Here is a 24147-nt window from a genome sequence, read left to right as displayed (position 1 = left end):
TGCACCTAATTTTTTCCGAAATTAAGTAACCAGACTGCGTCCCTCCAGCGTTCCATTCCAACAATCTATCTTTGGAATTTCCACATTTAGATGGCATACGTGGAATTTTCAGCTTGGTTTGGACACTCTTAACCATGGTGATGCGTTTCCGCACGTGTCAAACACCCAGCTGACAAAACAAAATAATCCATGCCCTGTCTGGCACCAGGATCTGCAACCCATTGCTTATCCTCGCTTGTCTCTACTGTCTCCCCATTCCCCAGCGGATCAAATTCCAGATTCACATTATCACTTTGAAATTCCTCTATGGCCTCATCCCATCGGCCTAATTCATGTCCCCCACCAGCTCTGTCCCCACCATTGATGAGTGAAGCTTCAGTCCGAATTTGGAATCAGGTTTTCTGCAGTTCATTACAAGAGTAGATTTCCAAATTAGATTTAAGACTAGATTTAAGATTAGGACTGGATTTAAGAATTTTCCATTTTTGTGTGTGTGATCTTATTTTACATTGTATCTCGTGAAGTGAGAGGTGGATAGCTTTTTGTTAGGTCAGGGATACGGGACGAGGGCGGATAATTGGAGCTGAGGTACAGATCAGCCATGATCTTATAGAATGGCGGAACAGGCTCGAGGGGCTGAATAGCCTACTCCTCTTTGTATGTTTGTATGTGATAAAGCACTAAATCAAATGCAAGCATTAATTTTTTTGTTATTTTTTACAGTATCGTTCATCACGGTGTACAAGCATTACAAGTAGGCAATAAACCCTCTAGCCTTTTAATCTTCTCCTAACAAGATTTACGCAGGTTTAAGTCTGGATAAAACAGTGATTAAGTTGTTTTAAACAAGTCCCATTATTTTGAATGTTTAATTTGCCAATGGCAGAAGCTAACTTACTTAATCAGCTAAAGGCTAGCTGGAAATCTATTTCAAAATTAGCTTGCACATATATAAAATGTGTTTTGACTTTTTGGCAAGTCAGCATATCTAATTTACCAAAAGATTTATCTAATTTACCAAAAGATTTTTCTTGTTTCAAATTTTATTCACCAGTGGCCCAAAGTTCCTCATAGAATCATAGAAAATATCAGTATGTAAGTATGGGGGTGCGCAATTGGCTGCCGCATTTGCCCACAAATATACAGTCAATTCACTTTGCAGTGTGTTCTATGAAGCGCTTTGGGACGTCCTCCCGACGTGAAAAGCGCTATATCAAATGCAACGATTATTATTATTATTATATCGTGTCTGTAGTGCTTGTTGTTCTATAGTGTATGTGTTTATGGAGTGGATTGTGTGTGTGTCTGTTGTGCTATAGTGCTTGTTTTTCTACATCATCTTTTTAATATTATTTCCATTTTCCCAGCTGTTTCCCTGTCTTCCCAGCTCTCTTCTCATCTTCTTAGCCTTTTAACCATTGTCTTAATTTGAGTTGTCTCAGGTTTTACTATCACTTACCTGTCCAGCAGTATCCAAAATGTCCAAATATGCAGGGTCATCATCTATCCTCACTTGAGTCTTGTAAGCATCTTCTGCAGGGGCAAAAAGCATAAGGTGTGTATAACTATTGCAATAGTTAAACTATGTTCTGTTGTTCTGAAACATTTTGTATATTTTGGCTCTGGAAAACTCAGCCTGGCGTAAAATCCCCAGTGGGTTCCCTTCCTGGAGCTTCACAGTTATTAGAGGATGCAGTAAGGATTGAGTTTTCTCACTTGAGAAGTAAAGGCCGAGTGGGAATATGATAAAGATATTTAAAATTGTAATGGGTTTCGAAAATCTGGATCTAAATTTTTCTTACAATCATTTACAATAAAATAAAACAAGGGGGCCACAGCTGCACAGCAATAAAAAATAAAATTACAAATATCGGAGAGTCTTTTCAATAAAGCAAAAAGAGCAATAATTAACATTCAGATAATGCTTCTTCATGTCGGGAGGAGACCTCAATGTGCTTCACACAGCTATTGACGTACACGTATCTGGAAACTTTTAAAGAATTCAGGATTACTGAACCACAGGATCCACTGTAAAGTGTATTGACTGTGCACTCTGTCATGAACACCCATTACTGTGAATGTTACAAACGTGCCTTGAAACTTAACTATCCATTACATAGAAAGATAACGCTTTCATTCAGCTCAACGAGTCCATGCTGGTGTTTATACTCCACATGTGCCCTGGTATATGAGCCAGTGGGTACCCAATTGGCCTACTTCTGCGCTGCAGATTTCGTAACTCTCCAAATTACACCACACATCTTATTTAACATTAATAATGTTAGTGCATGGAGATTCAACCCCAAAATGACCAAATTCACTATGTGAAGGGGAGAAATCATCCTTTCCTGAGGCCAGGCTGGTGTTCAGTCCTAAACTTTTCATTAAGTTTCCAGTCGATAAAGTGGTTCTTACTCATTGAAATGTGAAAAGAGAAGGGAGACTTTCCTGGTGTCCTGGCTAGAGATCCCCCAGACACAACTGGTCATTCACTTCAGGGTTATTTGTGGGATGTTGCTGTGTACAAAATGGCTGCTGGGTTCGCCTACACAAAAACACAATCAATCGCAGCTTACAGTAAATCCTGTGAAACCCTTTGAGATATGCTCCTGACGTGAAAAGCCAAGTATCAAATCCAAGTGTTGTTTGTTTGTTTGTGTGTGTGTGTGTGTGTTTGTTTGTTTGTTTGTTTATGCATGCATGCATGCAAGGGATAATTAATTAATTATCCCTTGTCATAAATTAAGGAACTGAGAATGAGTTTCAGGAAACTGCAACTCTGCCTTCATATTCTTTGTTAATTCACAAGAAATTGTTGCAGCCATGACAACCACTGTAGCTTCAGGGTCAAGACAAATTACTGCTATAGTTACCATCACCATCATTACACTTAGCCTCTAGCACATTCTCATTAAATCTGTAAGGTGTACTCATTGTGGCTATTTAGAACTTCACAAAACTGTCTTCCTTTATATTCTTCACATGATCAAAGACTGACCATCATGTCACCGTGCTTTCTGAAATAGTATTGGTTTTGTATCAGTCATGGCTCAAGCTAACATTTGGTACCAGATCTCCAATCTTTGTCATCAAGAGACCACCATCAATGAGCACCTAACCAGCCCATTACATTCTTAATTAGTCAATGCCAGCACTTTAACATTGTTTTAAGGAAAATACAAATTGATGTCAATATTCCCGGCTTTTTCTTAGAATCCATACTAAATGATTGGAATCCAGTCCGACAAATTAACCATTAGTACAGTTGCCATGTACAGAGCTTTGAAATGTGAAAGCAATTTGCTATATGAGGGTGGTGGTTAGTCTCATTCTGACCAAAAATATAATTTACTATGAATAACAAACCTCCAACGCCAAACCTCATACATCATATTATTCCAATAATCACCTACAAATACAGTTACCATACTTTATAGTACAGTATATCCTGTGAAACGCCATCCTGACATGGAAGGCTATATATCAAATGCACGGATTATTATTATTCTCATTTATTGCGAATGACAACCTCCAAAATCAAACCTTATACTCCGTATTGTTCCAATTATCACCTGTAAATACAATGTTTTGCACTTTACATTAAAATCCTGTGAGGTCCTATGAGATGTTACTTGCTATATCAAATGCAAGGATTATTATTATATTATTATATGAAAGGCATTATATCAAAGGGAGGGATTATTATTATTACTATTATTAATAGCCTTGGTCATTGGTCATAATTGGTCATAATTTTCAACAATCTTACATTTTAAGATTAAGTAACCTTAAATGGTATAACTGGGTTGATTTGTGTGCCTGCTATTTTCTATATTAACAAATGAATCAGTTTCCACTTATTTTTACATTGGAAATACAAATTCTAGTGGTTTCGCTGATTCAGTTAAGGTTGGTTGGATTTAATTAAACAGAATATTGGAATCTTCTCTCACCATTGTGACCTGAGAAAATTAATCCTTTTCCCCTCCTTTAACAAGTGGGGCCTTTTGTCTGAAAACCACCAAGTGAATTATCAAATGCATTGTATACTGAATGTGGGTCAAAAAGGAACAAAAAAGCCTCTGAAAAATAATTTCTAAATTCTTATTAATGCCACATGCTTTTCAGACTTTAAAAAACACATTCAAAAATCAATAGTGCTGGTAGTTAATTATTTATTCTATTAGTTTTGCTCAGTTATTGTAAATAATAAATAATCCTTACATTTGATATCATGTTGCAAGATGGTTTTATGAGCTCTTCACGCGATACAACAACAACTTGCATTTGTATAGTGCCCTTCACGAGGGATAGCGATACACAGTAAAGTGTCATTACTATTTATTTTTTAGGCAAACGCAACAGCCAATTTGAACAAAGCAGTGCCCACAAACAGCCATGAAGTGCATAACCAATTTTATTTTGGGGATTGTTGCCCAAGACACCGGGAGAAACTCCTTTCACTCTTCGAATAGTGCCCTGGGATCTTTAATGGCCACCTGAACAGCCATTTAACATTTCATCCAAAGGACATTAGTCGTGTAGTGATATCTTGTAGAGTTGTAAATTCTTCACCTGGCCTTCCAAAGGAGACTAATAATAATCCTTGCATTTCATGTAGTGCCTTATCACATCGTCAGGACATCTTATAGTGCTACCCGAGCTTTTTGTTGTATAGCGTAATCACTGTGCATCCAAACACAGCAGTCAGTGTATGCCGAGCAATGTCCCACAAAGAACCATGAAACGAATGGCCGATTGTTTGGTCATTCTGTTGCACGTCTAGTAATTTAAATCATGTCGTTTGGTAAGGAAGAAAATGTTTAAGGTGTTAAATACTCTGTTACACAAGTTACATAGACAAAGCACAACCAGGGAGCTAAGCAAACAATTGGAGGCTGCATGCTTATGATCTTGTCTGAGAGTAGCTTTACTCATAAGATCATCCATCCCTCCTTGTCCTCACAGTGAACTCCTGGAGAATGTTGAAGGGGATGGTATCAGAGTACAATTATCTGATTCCCCAAAATGCTCTGTTTGGTTTGAGGTTAGAAAGGCGTTTTTGAAATGTCTAGAGACCGTGATGTGAAGTCTGCGATTGAAATTAGATAGACATTTAAAATGGATTAACTAAAGGAGCATAGGGAAAAGACAGGTAAATGAGAATGAAAGGATTATTCTTTAAAAGAACAAACAACAGACACTACAACAACAACAACAAGATTCCATTTATAGAGCGCCTTTCACGTCGGGAGGACGTCCCAAGGCGCTGTACAGTTGGGTCAGGACCCGAACAAGGGGGAAATGGTCAGGGTGAGGGGAGGGAAGGGAGGGAGCGAGGAGGGGGAAGAGAGTCGAGAGGGGAGTTGAAGGCACGGTCAAAGAGAAAGGTCTTGAGACCGGCCTTGAAGGAGGAAAGGGAGGAAGCAAGGTTGAATGGCCTTCTGCATGTGGTTTTCTATGGCCGCAGAAGATTTGGGGTTCACATATTTTGCTGTACTGTAAATAATCTTGTTCTCTCCTTTCCTTCTTCTGCTTGTAACTTACTATGGTTCAATTTTGGACTTGACAAAAGTTGTTATCCCTTAGTATAATCACACAGGGGTTTGAAAGACCTTTGAATGGTAGACACAAGCTATTTACCCATTGACTGCCTGACCCTTTCTCCCTTTTCTCACATAAACGTCACCAAGTATTACCAAGTGTGATTATTTAGTTTCATGTATATAACCACTACGTAAATTGAATTGTAGCCTATGAGTAACTTAAGGTATGACTGTGCAGGATACACAAATAATGAGTTATGCTGTCGTTTGCTTTGCATTGTGGAGCCTACTGAAACAGGCCCAGTTAAGGGTTTGTGGAGTTTCCAGGCGAGCCACACTGATTGATAATCTACTTTTCTGTGTCTTAATGATCTCCTTCATGTTTATCCATCTGCGTCTAGCACTGTATCTGAATCCGGTAACAAAGGAGATGTCAGAACCTGCTTAGAGTGAGATGGACTGAAAGGCCATAAGGAGCTGCATTAGACTATTGTGCCCCAAAGATCTAGATACTTGTGCTATTAGGCTGCGCTATTTTTACTGCTGCACTGGTGACTACATAATGGGAATTTGTATGATTTGTGATATTAAGCAGGAAAGTGAAACTCAGCTCTAATTATATAGTCCCAGCAGTTTGGCAAAACTGAAAATCCCTTGGCCCAGAGATTTTGAGGGGCTATTTCTGTTTTCGGAGAACTGCGATTTAGTTGGATAGTTTTAAAGTGAGAGTTGCCTACCTACACTGCTAAGTATTGTTAGTTTTTAAATAGACCCCTGGGTTACTGACAGTCTTGATTCGCAGAAAATTCCCCATGTATTCCCTGAAGCTCCCGGCAATGAATCGCTTTCCTCCTCTTGCAAAACCACAATTCGAGCCCATTAATTTGGACTTTAAGAACTGGAAAAGAAAACACTGAGGCACCTGGGCACAGAGCTGCAATCAAAAATATAAAACAAAACCATTACTGTTCAGAAGAAAAGAAACTAATAAAGCAGCTTTGTAGCTTACCTATTGTAGGATCGTGGTAGTCAGGGAAACGATGGCTGATGAATTGCATTGTCATTGCTGTAACAGGACAAAGGGACAATTTTAGTAGTTCTTGATAGATTTTAATGGAATTGTCTCTATTGAAATGAAAACATGACATTTGGTTCGTACGCACTGCAATAAGCTGAGCAAGTGTTTAAAATAAAAGGGGCACTTTACAGAAACCTTTCCTACACTTTACAAAACAAGTAATCACTGCAGTGGGATGGAATAAGAGGTGAATTTTTTTTTGGTGAAAGCTTCAGCCTGTCTGGGAGCAGCCACGTAGCACAAAGCATTGGAAGGCTGTACACATTGTGACGTGTAAGAAGCCTGCAACTTGTTGCCCTCTGCACTCTAAATAATAATAATAATAAAATGAAATGTACCCTACATATGACTTGGAAAATTGCAGATCTAAACTCCTCAACCTCTCTGGGCTCTCCATCAGACCACTGAACCAGTGCGCAATCTAAGCGTCCAGTTAGACCCTCAGCTGTCCTTCCTCCCTCACATCCGGTTCATGACCAGGACCACCTTCCTCCACCTCTGCTACATTGCCCGCCTCCGACCGTACCTTACCCCAAATGCAGCCAAAACCCTCGTGCATGCGTTTGTCACCTCCTGCTTGGATTATTCAAACTGGTCTCCCCAGCTCCACTATTCAAAAGATCCAGCTCATTCAGAACTCTGCCACCCGCATACTGATCTGGACCAAACTCCATACCCACATGTCACCAGGTCTGGCCCACGCTCCACTGGCTCCCCATCACCGAACGGATCGACTTCAAGATCCTCACACTCGTGTTCAAATCCCTTCACTCTCTTGCACCTCCCTACCTCTCCGACCTCCTCATTCCGCAATCCACCACTCGGCGCCTCCGCTCAACTGGCACCGGCCTCCTGCTCGTCCCTCACACCCTCTGCCCACCACTAGAGATCACACGTTCAGCCACTACACCCCAAAACTGTAAAACACTCTCCCTCAATCCCTCCACCTTGCCCCCTCTCTCCCTTTTTTCAAGTCCCGCCTGAAAACCTTCCTCTTCGACTGTGTTTACGACCATCTCCCCCCCCCACACCCCCGGATCGGAGTCAGGCTCCGTCACTATTAAGTGCTCTAAGACACTGCGTGGAGGGTGCTATATAATAATAATAATAATCCTTGTATTTGATATAGCGTTTTTCACGTCTTCTCGACGTCTCAAAGCGCTTCACAGAACACACTGTAAAGTGAATTGACTGCATATTTGTGGCTCTGCTTAAGCCTTGTGATGAATACAATAGTTCTTAATATGTTCTGGATAGTTACATAATTTGCACACAGTATACTGTACTACAGAAATAAAATGAACCATACCGTTTTTATGTACTGTATATGTAACAAATGCAGTACAAACTCAGTGTGGCAAGTGAAGGGAATGATTTTTATTTTGTATTGCAGCATGAATTCCTAGAATTATTTCAATGCTTGCCTTGCAATGCAAAACAAATAATCTGATCTAATAATTGTTATAGGAAAAATAGTTCAGATGCATGCATATACCATCACTGCCTGAAGTAACCACAGATATGCAGTACTGACAGAAAATGCTGGAGGTGTAAAAGGAGGTGATCAGTATCTGAAAAAGAAAGGTAGGTTAATCGTTGATCAGTCCTGGGTCGATTATATATAATGGAAGTTATTTTCAGGAATCATTCCTGTTTCTTCTACAGAAACTCACAAAGCAAATGTGACGTTTGTGTAATTTCTTAACGTGATGTTTTATTGCAGAAGGCAGTTAAATATGATTACGGAATTCTTACAGATAATCAATGTAAAGCCTACTATGAAATGATAAGACAGGTAAATTAGCATCTTGAGAGCAGCTAATCCTTTGCAATCCGAGCTGCTCGATCAGTCTTTAGATCAGAACTGTGAGTAACCTGATAATAGAGCAGATTTACTTTGGAGTAGAGCACCATGAATACACGATTACCATGCAGCAGGGGGGATGAATGAAATGTTAAGCAGTTTGTAAACGAAGTCTCCATATTTACCTTCTAGTTACTAATCCAGGCTGTAATTTTGATTAGAAAAATGGCTGTCTGTGATTAAGCACATGTGTGTGTGTGTGGGGGGGCGGGGGGGGAGGTCTTGGTTTGGTTTGTCTCAATAACTTAGAATGGGAATGGGGGGGATGTATTCTACATTATCTATGTGGTAGAGAGTTTCAAATCTGGAAGTCTCTCCGCTGAAAGGCTGTGGATGTTGAATCTATTCACATTTTCAAGACTGAGGTGGATAGAGATTTATTAGGTCAGGGTATTAAGGGATACGAAGCAAGGGCAGTAATTGGACTTGAGATACAGATCAGCCATGATCTAATAGAATGGTGGAACAGGCTCGAGGGGCTGAATGGCCTAATTCTGTTTCTATGTTTCTATGATTATTACACAGTGTTCATAGGAATGTATAGAAGAATAGGAATATAGCAAAGCAGAAGGCTGTTCTGCCCCTTTAACCAACTCCACAAATGTACTGAATCATGGCAGATCTCTTAATTCCATTTCCTCTCCTTTTAAAATAAAGAATCCTTGCATTTAACAAAGCGCCTTCCATGTTGGGAAGTTGATTCAAAGAATTTTTCAGGATTTACTGTAAAGAGTAGTGCCGATGTATTTGTAGGCAAATGCAGCAGGCAATTTGTACCCAGCAAGGTCCCATAAATGATGAAGAGAATGATCAATTTTACTTAGGGCATATTTGGCCAGGACCCCAGGATAAGCTCCCATCTCTTTTTGAATACTGCCATGAGAATAATAATAATAATGATTATAAGTATAATAATATTAATAATGATCCTTGCATTTGTCACAATCTTCGAGACATTCTAAAAGTGCTTCACAGAATATACTGTAAAGTGAATTGACTGTATATTTTGTGGGTGAAACACCTTCTTTAAAATCAGCCTTCAACAGCTGGACAAGTCCTCAGTTTAACATCTCATCCGAAGGTCAGCACCTACAATATTGATTCTACCACTGTGCCTTCTGGAGTTGTGTATTTTACATTTTCCCAACCCTTTGTGTGATGAAACGTCTTCATTCTTTTCGCTCATCAGGTTTAATGACATATCATGAATGACACCCTAGACTTACTCAGAAATATGTATATATAATATATTGATAATTTATACCTTCAGCAATTTATGTGTGGAAATTGGTTGAGGACATTTCCATCCAATGCATCAAAAATAGATGTGTATGTGCTGTGGAAGAATAATTNAAAAACATGAATAATTAACAAATCTAACGTTTGAGAAACCTCTTGTACAACCCATTAACTGAAAGTCTGTCTTCTGGGAGTTTGGATATGTCAATGTCAATGTCCGAACAAGGCGATGAAGCAATTAAAATTGCTAATAGAATGCTAGAAGAGTTCCATATACAGTCCATCCACAGACATTATGTTAAAAGATTCACAATGTAGATTACTTTGCTCAGTTTTGATCACCATACACATTACAATCAGCCTTTCTCATTCTGACTGCGACTTTAATACTGTCTGGACTGTTATTCCCATATGGAAACTGCAACTACCTTATTATCCAACACACCAGGGCATCTCCAAATCTAATAATTAATCCTTACTAGCGGAAATATGTAACTTGATTACACATAGTCTCCTGTTACGCTACCAATCTCACTTTGGTAGAGGAAAAATCTTACCAGCATAACCCAGATTATAAAATAATAATAATAATAATCCTTGCATTTGATATAGTGCTTTTCACGTCTATTAGATGTCCCAAAGCGCTTCACAGAATATACTGTAAAGTGAATTGACTGTATATTTGTGGGCGAACGCAGCAGCCAATTGTGCACAGCAATGTCCCACAAACAGTCGTAGATTGAAAATGACCAATTTATTATTGTTTTGTTTTTTGGAGGGATTATTATTAGGCGTGTGGAGTAAGGAAACTTGCCCAAGGTTTCGCCCTGCCTGGAATTGAACTCATGTCTCTCGCTTGTAAAGCGAGTGCTGAGTGCGAGATTTGCAGGCTAAAAGCAATCATGTATTAATAATATGGAAGTTCACATGACTCTATTCACAAATAATTGAAGCACTCTATTCTCTCATGAAAGTTGGGGGGGCGGGGTGCTGCATTGATGGAGGTGCTGTCCTTTGGATGAGATGTTAAACTGAGATCCCGTCTGCCTGTTCGGGTGGAGTTGAAAGAGTTGAATAACATTATTCAAAAAGAGAAGGCAGTTTCTCCCAGTATCCTGACCAACAATCCCCCAGACAATACTGGTAAATCACTCCATGGCTGTTTATGGGAGTTGCTGTGCGTAACTTGGCTGCCGCGTTCATCCAGAAAACACCTCTTTTTTGTTTTTTGGGGAGTTTATCCCAGTTTCCAGACCAACAATCACCCAGATTAAACTGGTTAATTTTCACACAACAGTGTCCCACAAACAGCCACGGATTGAATGATTAATTTTATGTCAATTAATTTTATGACAGGATTTTTGCTGTGTGTTCTTGTTAACCGCAATTCTGCATCAAACTGAACTCTCCTGCATTCAATGCTTCTTTCACTTCTTTTGAATGCCATATGAGAATTCCAGTCATTTTAGTTTATTCCATTTGCAAGACAAAGGCAGGGAATAAGGTCTACTAACCTTTCCTGTCTGATGTGGTTGAGATGAAAATGGTAAACCCATTGAACGTGAATGAAAAATGATCCTACAAATACAAGGTTAAATAAAGAAGGCCATTTGGCTCATCTGATCTCATCCTTGAAGAATACCCACCCAACCATCCTCCCCTCACAGTATCAAGCTGCTTTTCAAATGAATCCAGTGCCTGTCCTCAACCACCTTTCCTGGCAGCCTGTTCCCAGTTGTTATTAAGGCACTATTCAAAGGTAATTTGTTGTTGTTATTTACCTCTGAGTAAAGGAAAAGTTTCTTGTGCCTGTTCTGATATTGAGCTTCGCAACTCTAAACCTATGCCCTCTTGTTCTGCTGCCTTGGTGCATCCTAAAGTACTTTTTTCAATCCAATTTAAAATGTTATATACTTATACTAGGTTCCCCATTGAGATGTCTTCTCTCAAGCAAACACAACATTAAACAATGGACTGAAGCACCAGTAATGCTGCAATTGACCATTTCCCCTCGGTGCCATGGAGGATAAAAGTTGCAGTATTTTGTTGTAGAAAGCTTGAACATATGTGTGCAATTCCGCTGACAGCTCATTACAATGATCAGAGGTGAGTGGGACTGCCAGCCTCTGCCAGAACTCCATCTCATTAACATGCAGATGTGAGATTCAACCACAGGCACTGCAGGCTGTGGTAACTCAAATGAATTCAGTTAGAATACTCACAACATTGGTAACAAGGGAGGAGGAAAGAAGAAATCTATTTTTGTTCACTTCCTTTTTAATCATTGTAAAATCAGACTCACTGACTCAATAAAGATTAATAAGGACTGCAACATGACTCAGCCAGTATTAACATTGCGTGTTTTTCGCTTACAATACAGTACAAATTGCATTTATGCAGTATCTTTCGCATCTCAAAGCACTTCAGACTGCTGACTCAGAACCAGAGCTGGCGGTGGGAGTCTACAAAAGTGGAGACAGGAGAGATGACAAAAAGTGCAGTCAAAGAGGTAAGTCTTGAGTCATTCTTTGAATGTGATGGAGGGAATGAGATGGATGGTATCTGAGATGGTGTTCAGAGAGTGGGGCAGAATGGCTGAAAGTTTGCCTACCGATGGTGGGGCGGATAGGGCAGGGGATATGAAGCAGGTCAGCATGGGATAAAAAGAAAGGCTCATTTTACTTACATCACCTATTTACAAGTCTCTAGTAGTTTGCTTGAAAAGCAACTTTCAAGATAGCTGAAAGAAAATCAAATTCTAAAGTTTGCAAAGAGTTTCAAATCAGTCTCTGGCAGAAAATTAATTAATTCTTACTTCATGCCAATGGGTGTTCTCAAAAACAGGCTGACTATTGTATGCATTGTGCCTGAATGTGGGTAGTTAGACAGAATTCAGTAATAAAACCTCCTCCTTCCTCGAGTGGAAGCCCTGACCTTGTTGAGCCAAGCTATTATGGCAATAGATTTTAGGAAGGGCAGCAGTGGGAGGAGATGCTTTATTAGAATGGCTGCACTGGCACATTTCAGATTGTGGATGAGAAAGCGATAATAACATTCCTTGTATTTGATTTGTCATCTCAAAGAGCCTCATAAGTGTTTTGTATAAAATGCCAATTTGACCACAGCAATGCCCCACAAACCACTGTGACATGAATGACCAATTTTATCTGGGAGTCGATGGCCAGGGCATCAGGAGAAACTTCCTTCTCTTTCCAAATAGTGTCAGTGGGATCGTCAACATTCACCTGAATAGGCAGACAGAATCTTGGTTTAGCATCACATCTGAAGGATGGCATCTCTGACAATGCAGTGCTCCCCCAGAGTGTCAGCCTAGACTATGAGATAAAAGGTCTGATGTGGGACTTGGACTACAGCCTTCTGACTCAGGGGCATGAGCTACAAATTGAATCAACATGGCACAAATAAAAAGAACATAGGAAAGCATTGAATGAGAACAAAATGTTCAGCAATCAAATCTGTTCCTACCTTAGGTCACTCAAAGCTAAATCAGGCAAAACTCCAGGCAAGAGTGCAAACAACTTAGGCAGGCTGATATTGGTCTGAAATGTGGAATCTCCGAAAGGTTTGTTGGCGATAGGAAAAAATACGTCAAAGACAAAACCAATCTTGTTCTTACCTGATGACCAGGCACATGCATCTTGAACTGAGTTCCTGTGCCACGACCAGGAGTTATATATTTTAGTAATAATAATAATCCTTGTATTTGTTATTGCACCTTATCATGTCGTTGAGATGTCTCAAAGCGCTTCACAGGATATACTGTGAAGTGGAGTGACTGTGTATTTTGTGGGTGCAAACGTGGCAGCCAATTGCGCACAGCAGTGTCCCACAAACAGTCATGAATTGAGTGACCACATTTTCTTTTGGGGAGGGATTATTACCCTGGAGAGCAATCCGCCAATCGACTAACAACCTGGTTCCTACTCACAACTAGGTAAACAGAGGTCAGATAAACTTCAAACAAAAGCTATCTGTAGGGGGAAAAAGCAAGCGTCACCTCGGACTCTGGTTGTGAATACAACTCACAATTATCTTTCTTGTTTAAAAAATGTTTTAAAAATAGACAAAACGCTTCATTATACAGTCTTAGAAAACATGATCCAGAGTAAAACTTTTGACTTTTAAAATGTTTAATCTTTCCTAGTCCGGGGGCAATGAAGCCACCTGTAGCACCCTTTACTCCTGTCTCAGCTCATTGAAACACTCCAAGATGCCATCCTGTGTAAAGACGCTACATAAATGCACGTTGTTGTTGTTATGAACCAGAAACTGATCCAGGGACCTCCATGGCTCAGTACTATACCAGACAGCAAAGTTATCCATTGAACCACATAAGAAAATTCACACTTTAAAGGTTCAATTAAAAGCATATTTGAAATAGGGCACACAGCTTTGCAAGTGATAGCCAAACTGCCCGTGTTGTTATCATTACACAGACGGTTCAAACAGATTTACTCCTCTTGTTCTATTTAGTGTCACTTGAGCTGTCGAATAATTAAAGTAAATTCATCTGCAAAAATGCCACTTGCTAACCGTTTACTGCTTGGCTGAACCAAACACTTGCTTTAGCATTTAAAGTCTTAAAGTACAATTCCAATATTTTTCTTGTTCTTGAAAGAATACGTTTCCTGTTTCAGTATAATAGCTCATTAAAAACACAGTAATGAGCACAATGCCTTGTATTAAATGAACATTGACTGTTGCCTTGTCTGAATGTCTGCTGTTGAAGAATACAGCCTTGGAACACTGTGCTTTACAATACCACTGCTCCCTACATTTATATGCTGGTCAGTCGAAACCTCGTTCTCATCTTCAAGTTCTCCACAACGTCGCCCCACTCTACCTCCACAATCAACTTCAATCCTACTGACCAGGCTGCTATCTTTGCTCAGTAAACAATGTCCTGCTTCACGTTCCCCACCCTATCCATCTCACCATCAGGCCCATAGCGTAGTGAGTAACGCGCTCGCTTCGCAAGTGAGAGGAACCAGGTTCGATTCCTGGGTGGGGAGAAACCTTAGGCAAGTTTCCTTACTCCATATGCCTCTGTTTACCAAGCAGTAAGTAAGAACTCGGTTGTTAGTTGATTGGCGGATCACTTTCCGGGGGTAACAATCCCTCTCAAAAAAATGTTGTCACTCAATCTACGATTGTTTGTGGGACATTGCTGTGTGCAATTGGCTGCCGTGTTTCGCCCACAAAATACAGTCAATCCACTTTATAATATATTCTTTGAAGCACTTTGAGATGCCTCAACAGCATGATGAGGCATGATAACAAATGCAAGGATTATTATTATCATGAGCAGGTGGACTTTTAAGAAATTCTTCATTGACCGCATCTTTGGTCATCGAGAGCTTCCTTACTCCTTTCGTCTCCACCCGTAGCTCGGGTGCCAAGACAGTAATACGCCTTGAGATGTCCTCTTAACAGGAAACGTGCTATATAAATATAAATTGTATTGCACTGCACTAGAATACTTATTGTTTCCATGCTATCAATACCATTAGAGGTTTATTTTTGTGGAGATTTATACTTATTACAAAAACACCTACCAGAAAAACAAGAAATATACCATATTTATTATAATAATAATGAAAATAATCTTTACATTTAATTCAGCAACTTTCACATCAACAGTACATCTCAAAGTATTTCAATAAGCTTTACTATAATGTGTAAGTGACTCTGTATTTTGTGATGTAGACATTATCCCACCCTCAGCTCGGGTGCCCGGCAGTACCATTAAACGCTTTGGGACATTCTCCTGATATAAATGTAATCTTGTATTGTATTCTATTATGATCTCCAAATTCCACCGAGCAATGTTTATTTATGAGGAATGCCAAATTGAATGTGGAAAATACAACATTCTAATGCACAAATATTGATTCCTGTCCTGAAGTCCTGGAGGTGCTTTTCAGCGAGTTGTTTGGATCTGGAATGCATTGCCTGAAAGGGGGGTGGAAGCCAATTCGATAACAACTTTCAAGAGAGAAGATAGATATTTGGGAAGGACAAATTTGCAGGGCTTTGGGGAGAGTGGGGTAGTGGGATTAATTTGGACAGCTTTTTCAAAGAGCCGGCACTGACACGATTGGCTGAATGGCCTCCTTCTGTGCTGTATAATTCTATGATTTTATATATTTCCCAGTGAACAGATCCCTATCGGTACTGTTGGAGTTAAAATCCAAGGGATAGGGATGGGGATAGAGTGGGGGGGGGTTTGGGGAAAGAGGGAGAAGCGTGATATGTAATGTGATGATTATTATCGGTGATGACAACAGTGGCTCCCTGAGGCTTTGGGTGACTAGGCAAAACTACTGTGATGAACTCAGTCAATAACCAAAGGACACTTTTGGCCTGCATTTTTGGTCAATGCCATTATTGCCAGTGATAATCCTCACATCAGGGGCCACGACCTTTCGTCCCAGCATTGCTATTGCTAAAGAGTTACCACACAAAATATCTGCACTCAAGCTGTCTCTTGTGATCATCTGGCAAGGTATAATGTGTGGTCCGATTCAGATGAATGTTAATGATGAAACGTACATCTGAAATCGCCAGCTTTAGTTTAATACTGATTCCTATCTAATTAATGAAATATCCATTTGGCTGGTGAGTTTACAGCAATTCCCTACAGTCCTACTTATTAAGAACCTAATTTCAATGTTAAACCCACGTTGTAAAGGGACCGCACACAATGACCATCTTAAGAATTCTATTTCAACAGGAGAGATTATCTACGAGTGATTATGACGCAGAAGAAGTAGAGATATATAGCTGATTAAAGCTTCAGGTGCTTGGGACTGTGCTCAAGGCTGTAACACACTCTTAAGGTTTTGAGGTTACAATAACTATCAACTTCTCACTCTCAGATTATGAAGCAGTTAAATGTACCACTGATCCACTTTCAATTCCTTATTTAATGGCGCTTCTTATATACTGCCACTTCACTGCCATGGGTCTCAATCCCCACAAATTGAGTGCTTGATGATTGATCTTACATCCAGAGCTTTACATTTAACCCCCCAGAAATAACAAATAACAGTAGTCGAGTCCGTGAAATGTGCCTGAACATCACACTGTTTCGCCAACAATATCCCAGATAAAAATTCGTCAATCACTTCATGGCTTTTGGGTACAAATTAACCTCCATGTTTCATTTGGGTATTGTTGGCCAGGGCACCTGAAGAAATTCCCTTTTCTTTTCAAGTCATGCTATAGGATCTTTAATGTCCACCTGGACAGAAAAAAACACCTCATCTGAAGGTGTTTTCCAATGTAAGAAAATCCATATAAGAGACACTCGCTCAAATGGATTATATTGGTTCTTTAATACTCAGAATCCCAATGGGTTAATACACTTGGTTAATTGCCCTCAGGCACGGCCATCGTCCCAACTATCTACTAGTTACGATTGTACTGGACACATAATTTCTGCGAGTACCACGGCCACCGTCCCATCTATCTACTAGTTACGGTCGTACCGGACTCCTAATTTCTGCGAGTGCCACGGCCACCGTCCCAACTATTTACTAGTTACCGTCGTACCGGACTCACAAACACGTCAACTGCTGAGTGTATTAATTCAGAGTATCCTGCCGACTACGCCAATCTGTTAGAAAATAAAATCAGCCATAATCCGTTTGCAACCAGATATCTGACTGTTTTATTATTATTCGTTCGTTATTCCCCAATATCCCGATGGGTCAGACCAAAGGCCAGTACAATCAACAGATCGTATAACAGGACAATACCACCGTAGATATCTCGAGTTCAACACTGTGTCTTTACAGCACACAAGCTTGATTCTTCATGCTTTCAGTCTTCTTGCTGACAGCTTTCAATCTTCCATCTGATATCCTCAGTCTTCCATCTCCCGTACCCTTGTCTCCGCAGCCCGGGATGGCCCCATCTCCCGTACCCTTGTCTCCGCGACCCGGGATGGCCCCATCTGATATCCTCAGTCTTCCATCTCCCGTACCCTTGTCTCCGCAGCCCGGGATGGCCCCATCTCCTGTACCCTTGTCTCTGCGACCCGGGACGGCCCCATCTCCCGTACCCTTGTCTCCGCGACCCGGGACGGCCCCATCTCCCGTACTCTTGTCTCCGCGACCCGGGACGGCCCCATCTCCCGTACCCTTGTCTCCGCAACCCGGGACGGCCCCGTACACAAAGTTATCGGAACTTTTATACCGATGCTTGTCCAATCATGGTGCGGACATTAGATCACCTGGTCGAAATCATGCTGGGTTCACGTGAACACCTCATGGGGTGTACGTGCCTCAGCACACATACACATTGTCCTTAAGACCTCTGTTATCTGAGGCTTATTATTTTGTAAGGTGGGATCATTAGTACATTCCTTTTAAGTGACTGGTTATTTCTTATCAGTATCCCGGGATGGTACCAAGGTCCTCCAGTTTAAGCAATTTGCTCGTTAGCTGCTATTCTTGAGAGTTGCCTTTTGTTGCTGTTGAGTGTTAATCATGAGTGTCAGTCCAGTTGCCCCCCACACTTAACTTAAAGGTTAACCCGTTCGCAACATGTATTATGATTCTAACATTATACAAAAAGTGTAAATTCTAACACCAACAATGCAGCACACCCTCAGCCTTTTAATGGGTGGTCAGCCCAGACTGATTTGAAAGTCCTAATGAGGAGCTTGAACCCACAACCTTCTGATTCAGGCAAGAGTGCTATCAAATCAGTCAACAAACACACTGTAAGTCTAAATCTTCTCCTGCAATGCAATGCTTATTTCTGAGTAACTTCACACTTTTAATATCACAATATTAGGCCAGATTTGCCAAAAACAGTGAAACATGGTCATAAACAAAGTGTGCAGATCTATAGCATATAGACTAACCATGTGTCACGCATATGTGTGCCTCCTACACATGGGATGTTCCCTGTGTCTGTAATAATTATATAGTAAATAATCCTTGCATTTGATATAGCACGTTATCACGTCGTTGAGATGTCTCAAAGTGCTTCACAGAATATATCGGAAAATTAACTGTATATTTTGTGGGCGAAACATGGTGACCAATTGCACACAGCAGTTTCCCACAAACAGTCATGGATTGATTGACCAATTTTTTTTTGAGGGATTATTATCCCAGGAAAGCGATCCGCTAATCGACTAACAACTGAGTTCCTAATTACTGCTAGATAAACAGGGGCGTGAGTTGGGGTACTGCTGGAGTTTAACCAAGCAAAACCACATAGCTTGACAATGAGAGCTTCCAGCAGCTGCTCCAGCTAGGACCACTCTACTTGTTTGCACAAATTGGATAATGTAGAACTTATATAGTTTATGACAACACACCAATGTTCTGCATTGTTGGATCTGCCGTACTTTGGAGGAGACATTGAACGAAGACCCTGTTTGCTGGTTCTGTTGGATCTTAAAGATGCCATGAGAACAGAGTTTCTCCCAGTGTCTTGGCCAACAAACGCCATATAAAATTGGTCACCCACTCCATAGCTGATTGGAGGATGTTACTGTTTGCAAATTGGTTGCCTCATTCACCCACAAAAACAGTCACTGCACTTTACAGTATATGCTGTAAAGAGCTTTGGGACATCCTCCCAGTGTGAAAGGCACTATACCAAATGTAAGGATTATTATTACTATTATTATGAATTAGAACCCCATGTGAACTACAGAGAGAAACCTTTGGCACAAATAATTTTAGGACAACTCACAAATGACGTTTCCACGAGTAACATTTCAGTGCATTTCTTAAAAACGGTAGATAATAGGAGCTAAATTGTTCACATTTTATGGACACTCACAGAATTTACTGTTCTAATCAATTGGCCTCTCATATGATTTTCAGTAAATCACTCTGTGCGGAAGCCGCAGGCTTTGGCAGTTTGAAACTCTGTACGGACAGATGAGTTATTGCAAATGAGACATGGCTTAATGCTGTAAACATGTTTTGTGCATCTCCTATGCCGGCTAAAATTGCACTTGGTTTCCCTTTTTATTTTGATGTTTACCCTGTGAATACTGATCTCCTAGAGCGAAGTACCTGGAGATACTATCATAGGGAGTGAGAAGGTTACAATCTTTGAGGTAGGAAGAAATACATTGCCTCATTAACACTACCTAAGTGTTATGAGGCCACATCCTTCATACCAGTTTCTGCCAAGTGCACAGAATAATAATTCTTGCATTTCATATTGTCCTTTCATGTCAGAAGGACGTCTTAAAGTGCTTTATAGGATTTACTATAAAGTACAGTGAATAAGTATTTTGTAGGAGAATACTGCGGCCAATTTTGTACACAGACAGTCATGAAGTGAATGTCCAATTTTCCCCAGGAAATTTTTGGTCAGGACAATGGAAAACTCCCTTTTCTTTTCCAATGATGTAGTAGCATCGATAACATGCACCTGAACAGGCAGACAGGACCTTGGTTTATCATTTCAGTTGAAGGACGGCACCTCTGACAGCGTAGCGTCCCATCAGCACTGTATTGCAGTTTTAACCTCAACCAGGATGGTTAAACTGGCGGCCCGGGGGTCATATCTGGCCCAGGAGATAATTTAATCTGGCTTGCGAACACAGTCGCACTCGGTGTTCAGAACCCAAGCTTGGTCTCACCCAGTGGGAAAAACAACAGGGCAAAGCGTTGGTTAGCAGCAGAACCTGTCAATCACTTTCAAACCAGTAACAACAACAACAATTTGCATTTATATAGCGCCCTTTACGGCAGACGGTGTCTCGGAGTGATGGAGTCACTGGATCTCTCTCTAATACAAGAAAGTGAGAGAGAGAGAGACACATACACACACACACACACACACACACGGAAAGACAGAGAGAGAGAGAGATCGGGACACACATAAACCGACAGAGAGAGGTACAGACAACAACAACAACAACATTACATTCCCGTCGGGAGGACGTCCTAAAGTGCTGGACACACCCAGAGAAAGTGAAAGAGATACACAGAGAAAGTCACAGAGACAGAGAGACACAGGGACAGATAGCTCGCCGCTGGCTTATTATTGTTTTAGTAATAAATTATTATTATTGTTTTAAAATGTGTAGGAATTGTCTATTTAAAGTTTGTATTGTAACTAAAATATCGTGAAATTAAGTAACACAGTTGCACAATTTAAAACATAGGATTTTTAATATGATTCTTACAGCTTATGTTTCTGAAGGAAACTATCAAAATATGGATTATGCGGTCCGCAGAAGTTTCTCAAATCCAGCGTACGGACCTCAGCAGCCAATCGGTTGGACCATCCTGGCCTAGACTTTGAATTCAAAGCCCAGATTTGTGCTTGAACCAACAGCCTTCTGATTCAGAGGCAAGAGGTTTAATCCTACACTCAGCAAAGGATGCAGCAACAATCAGGAGTGGACATAATTTGAACTGCATCTAGTGCAATCCTGAATTCAACACCATATTAGCAAGTAGACAGCATAGACTAAACTACAGCAAGCTCCACATTATCCTTTGACAATTTGGGACTTAGAAGTGTTTGGGGGGGGGTTGAGGCTTGTCTGCGGGGACAAGCTTGGTTCCCCAGTGGAATGCATTCAGTCTAATTTGGTTAATGGGGGTGAGCAGGCCTAACCTCGCTCACAAACAAAACACTCAATATGGTGAGTAAATTGGTGTCAGATAGACTAAAGGCATTAAAAGAGAACAAGACACCAAGCCCAATTGGGTTACTCAGGTACATGAGGCATTGTCTGAATCTATAAGATGCCACAGACTGAATCTTAGAAGAAGAGGGAAGATGAAAATGCAGTTCAGATAGATTTAACTGTGTTTCACAGAAAGTGGTGAATATGTGGAAAAGGCTATTCAGAGAGGTGGTGGAAATAGATTGTGTCAGCAGATTCAAGAGGAAATTAGATAGCTATTGAGCAAAGAAATCAATTCAGGTGTATGAAAGATATAATAGTGTAGGGTTATTTTCTTGAAAGGTGGGCTGCAATGGTCTGATACCTTCCTATGATTTAAGATGCTGAATTATTAAAAAGGTCAGTTAGCACAATCATCTGTAAAGAAAAAATATATAAAAATGAAAATATTTTTCAAAAACTTGCACACAAGAAAGTTTTATTGTCCTTTAAATTATATAATTATGTAAAGCACAAACTTCATTGTAACATAAAATGCCTATTTATATTATATATAAAAATATACGATGTGTATGCTAATAATACGATGTATATGATAAAAATATACAATGTATGCGCTTTCTTCCACCTCCAACGCATCGTCCGTCTCTGCCAAATCCTCACTCCAAAAGCCACTGAAACCCTGGTCCATGCCTTTGTTACCTCTCGGCTGAACTACTCTAACGCCCTCCTCGCCGGTCTCCCATCCACTACCATCCATAAAATCCAAATCATTCAAAACTCTGTCGCCCACATTCTCACCCGCACCAAACTCTGCTCCCCGATTACCCCAGTCCTTGCCAGACTGCACTGACTGCCTATCCCAGAGAGGATCGATTTCAAGATCCTCATCCTTGTATTCAAATCCCTCCATTCCTCTGCAGCCCCCTACCTCTCTGACCTCTCTCCTCAAAACAGTACCCGTTGCCTTTGTTCCTCCGGGTCTGGCCTCCTCCTCGTCCCCCGAGTCCTCCGCTCTACCCTCGGTGGCCGTGCCTTCAGCAACTATGCCCCGAAGTTGTTGTTGTTGTAATAATAATCCTTGCATTTGATAAAACACCTTTGTTTTATGTTATTGTTTGTTTCAAGGTACTACAAAGGTTTTACTCTAAAGTGTGTACTTTGGCAGGTGACCAGGGTAGCCATTTTGACACCAGCAATGTCACCCAGTCAGCTATAAAGTGAATGAACAATTTTATATGGAGGATTTTTGTTCAGAACACTGAGAGAAGCTACCTTTTCTTTTTGGATAGTGTCATGCGATGTTTAATATCCACCTGAACAGCACCTTCAACAACACAGTTCTCCCTCAAGTCAGAATTCGACAATGATCTTAGAGTCCTGATGTAAAAAAGTGGGGCTTGAACCCACAACCTTCTGACTCAAAGTGTACCAAGTGAGCCAAGCCGATACCTTACAATTAGGATACTTATGTGATCATTTAAATATTGTGATACGCAAGCCTTAGTTAATTTAGCCTGTTCTAAGCCAAACAAAAAGCATTGTGGAAGTTTTGACATTTTATGGAATACCAGCATACAGTTTGGGACATGACAAGTGCATGGAACTATCAGGGTGGTGAAAGGCGAACTGGATGGGCCTTGGTTTTCTTTCATCTAGCAATTCTTATGTTCTTATGGTATTTATTGTTATTTATTGGCAGGCCAACAATAAAGTGTGTTTTTTAAATAAAAATGGCTCTTCTTACGAGGAGTCCATCAATCGATCAAACAATGTTACAGAAAACATTGGCGCTAAAGCATGTGTGTACTCCACTGCAATCATATTTGTGAAATAAAATAAAGCACTAAACATTTACTGTTGTTCCTTTATCCAGCAGAATATCTGTTTCATCTTAATGTGCTTTTGGTTTACCACACGAGTTAAGGATAACATTCTGAGAAGTTAATATTGATTTTGATATTACAAATTGAAAGGGATATTTTTTATGTGATCCTTGTATACAACATTGCAACATTCTCTTTATTGCTCTATTGAAGAGAGTTTCTCATGGTGTCCTGACAATCCCTCAAATGAAATTGGTCACTCACTCTGCAGCTGTGTGCAAATTGGCAGCACATTCTCCCCGCAAATACACCACTTTACAACATATCCTGTGAAGCGCTTTGAGATGTCTCAACAACATGATAAAATGCTATATGAAATGTAGTGTGAAATCCTCACATCAAAGGGTTGTTGCAAATGTTGGGGTTGGCATGAAGTTCACAATTTTGTATGCTCGTAGCTAATTAGAAAAAATATGGAATTAATTTTCATACACAAGATCTATTATATTTAATGGTTCATCCTGAACACTGCAGCACGCATCCTGTCCTACAACAAGCTTTGAAAGCCCATCACCCCCATCCTCGCTTGGCTCCACTGGCTCCCCATCCTCTAGCAGATCGCATTCAGGATTCTCAAACTCACTTTCAAACACCTCCAGTCACCTTCTGCCCCTGCTTTCTAGAACTCTGTCTTGGTGTCCATCTACATTGTCCATCTACCACGCCATCCTCCTCCACCACCTCTCCTCCCTCATCCACCTTAGTGGTTCTGCACTTGCATGGTTCGAGTCCAACTTAACCAACCACCTCCACTTCATCTCGGCAAATGGTTTCTCCTCCCATCCCCACCTGGTCACCTGCGGGGTACCCAGGGCTCCATCGTTGGCCCTCTTCTCTTCCTTATCTATATGCTCCCTCTGGGTGATGTCATCCGCAGACACGGGGTAAACGTCCAC

The 24147-nt window shown here is 40.5% G+C and overlaps 1 protein-coding gene across 5 annotated transcripts in view; it reads right to left on the bottom strand.

Annotated features, from left to right (window-relative positions):
- Window positions 1–24147, bottom strand: part of rit1 (Ras-like without CAAX 1) — a 93803-nt gene that overhangs the window by 57669 nt on the left and 11987 nt on the right. Inside the window, exons 1-3 of one of the 5 annotated variants that reach the window (XM_007897206.2) lie at window positions 8614–8637; window positions 6556–6612; window positions 1460–1533 (exon numbers count right to left, since the gene is read on the bottom strand). In XM_007897206.2, coding sequence (XP_007895397.2) covers window positions 1460–1533; window positions 6556–6610 — 129 coding nt within the window. In that variant the 5' untranslated portion in view covers window positions 6611–6612; window positions 8614–8637. Of the gene's footprint in view, window positions 1–1459; window positions 1534–6555; window positions 6613–7300; window positions 7325–7413; window positions 7426–8613; window positions 8638–24147 lie in introns of those variants that run through there. The other 4 variants (XM_007897204.2, XM_007897205.2, XM_007897202.2 and 1 more) reach the window with 4 other exon arrangements.

Source organism: Callorhinchus milii, unplaced genomic scaffold, assembly GCF_018977255.1.
Source record: "Callorhinchus milii isolate IMCB2004 unplaced genomic scaffold, IMCB_Cmil_1.0 Scaffold1, whole genome shotgun sequence".
NCBI lineage: Eukaryota > Metazoa > Chordata > Chondrichthyes > Chimaeriformes > Callorhinchidae > Callorhinchus > Callorhinchus milii.
The sequence above is the reverse complement of the archived record's forward strand: the minus strand, read 5'-3'. Positions and strand labels throughout refer to the sequence as shown.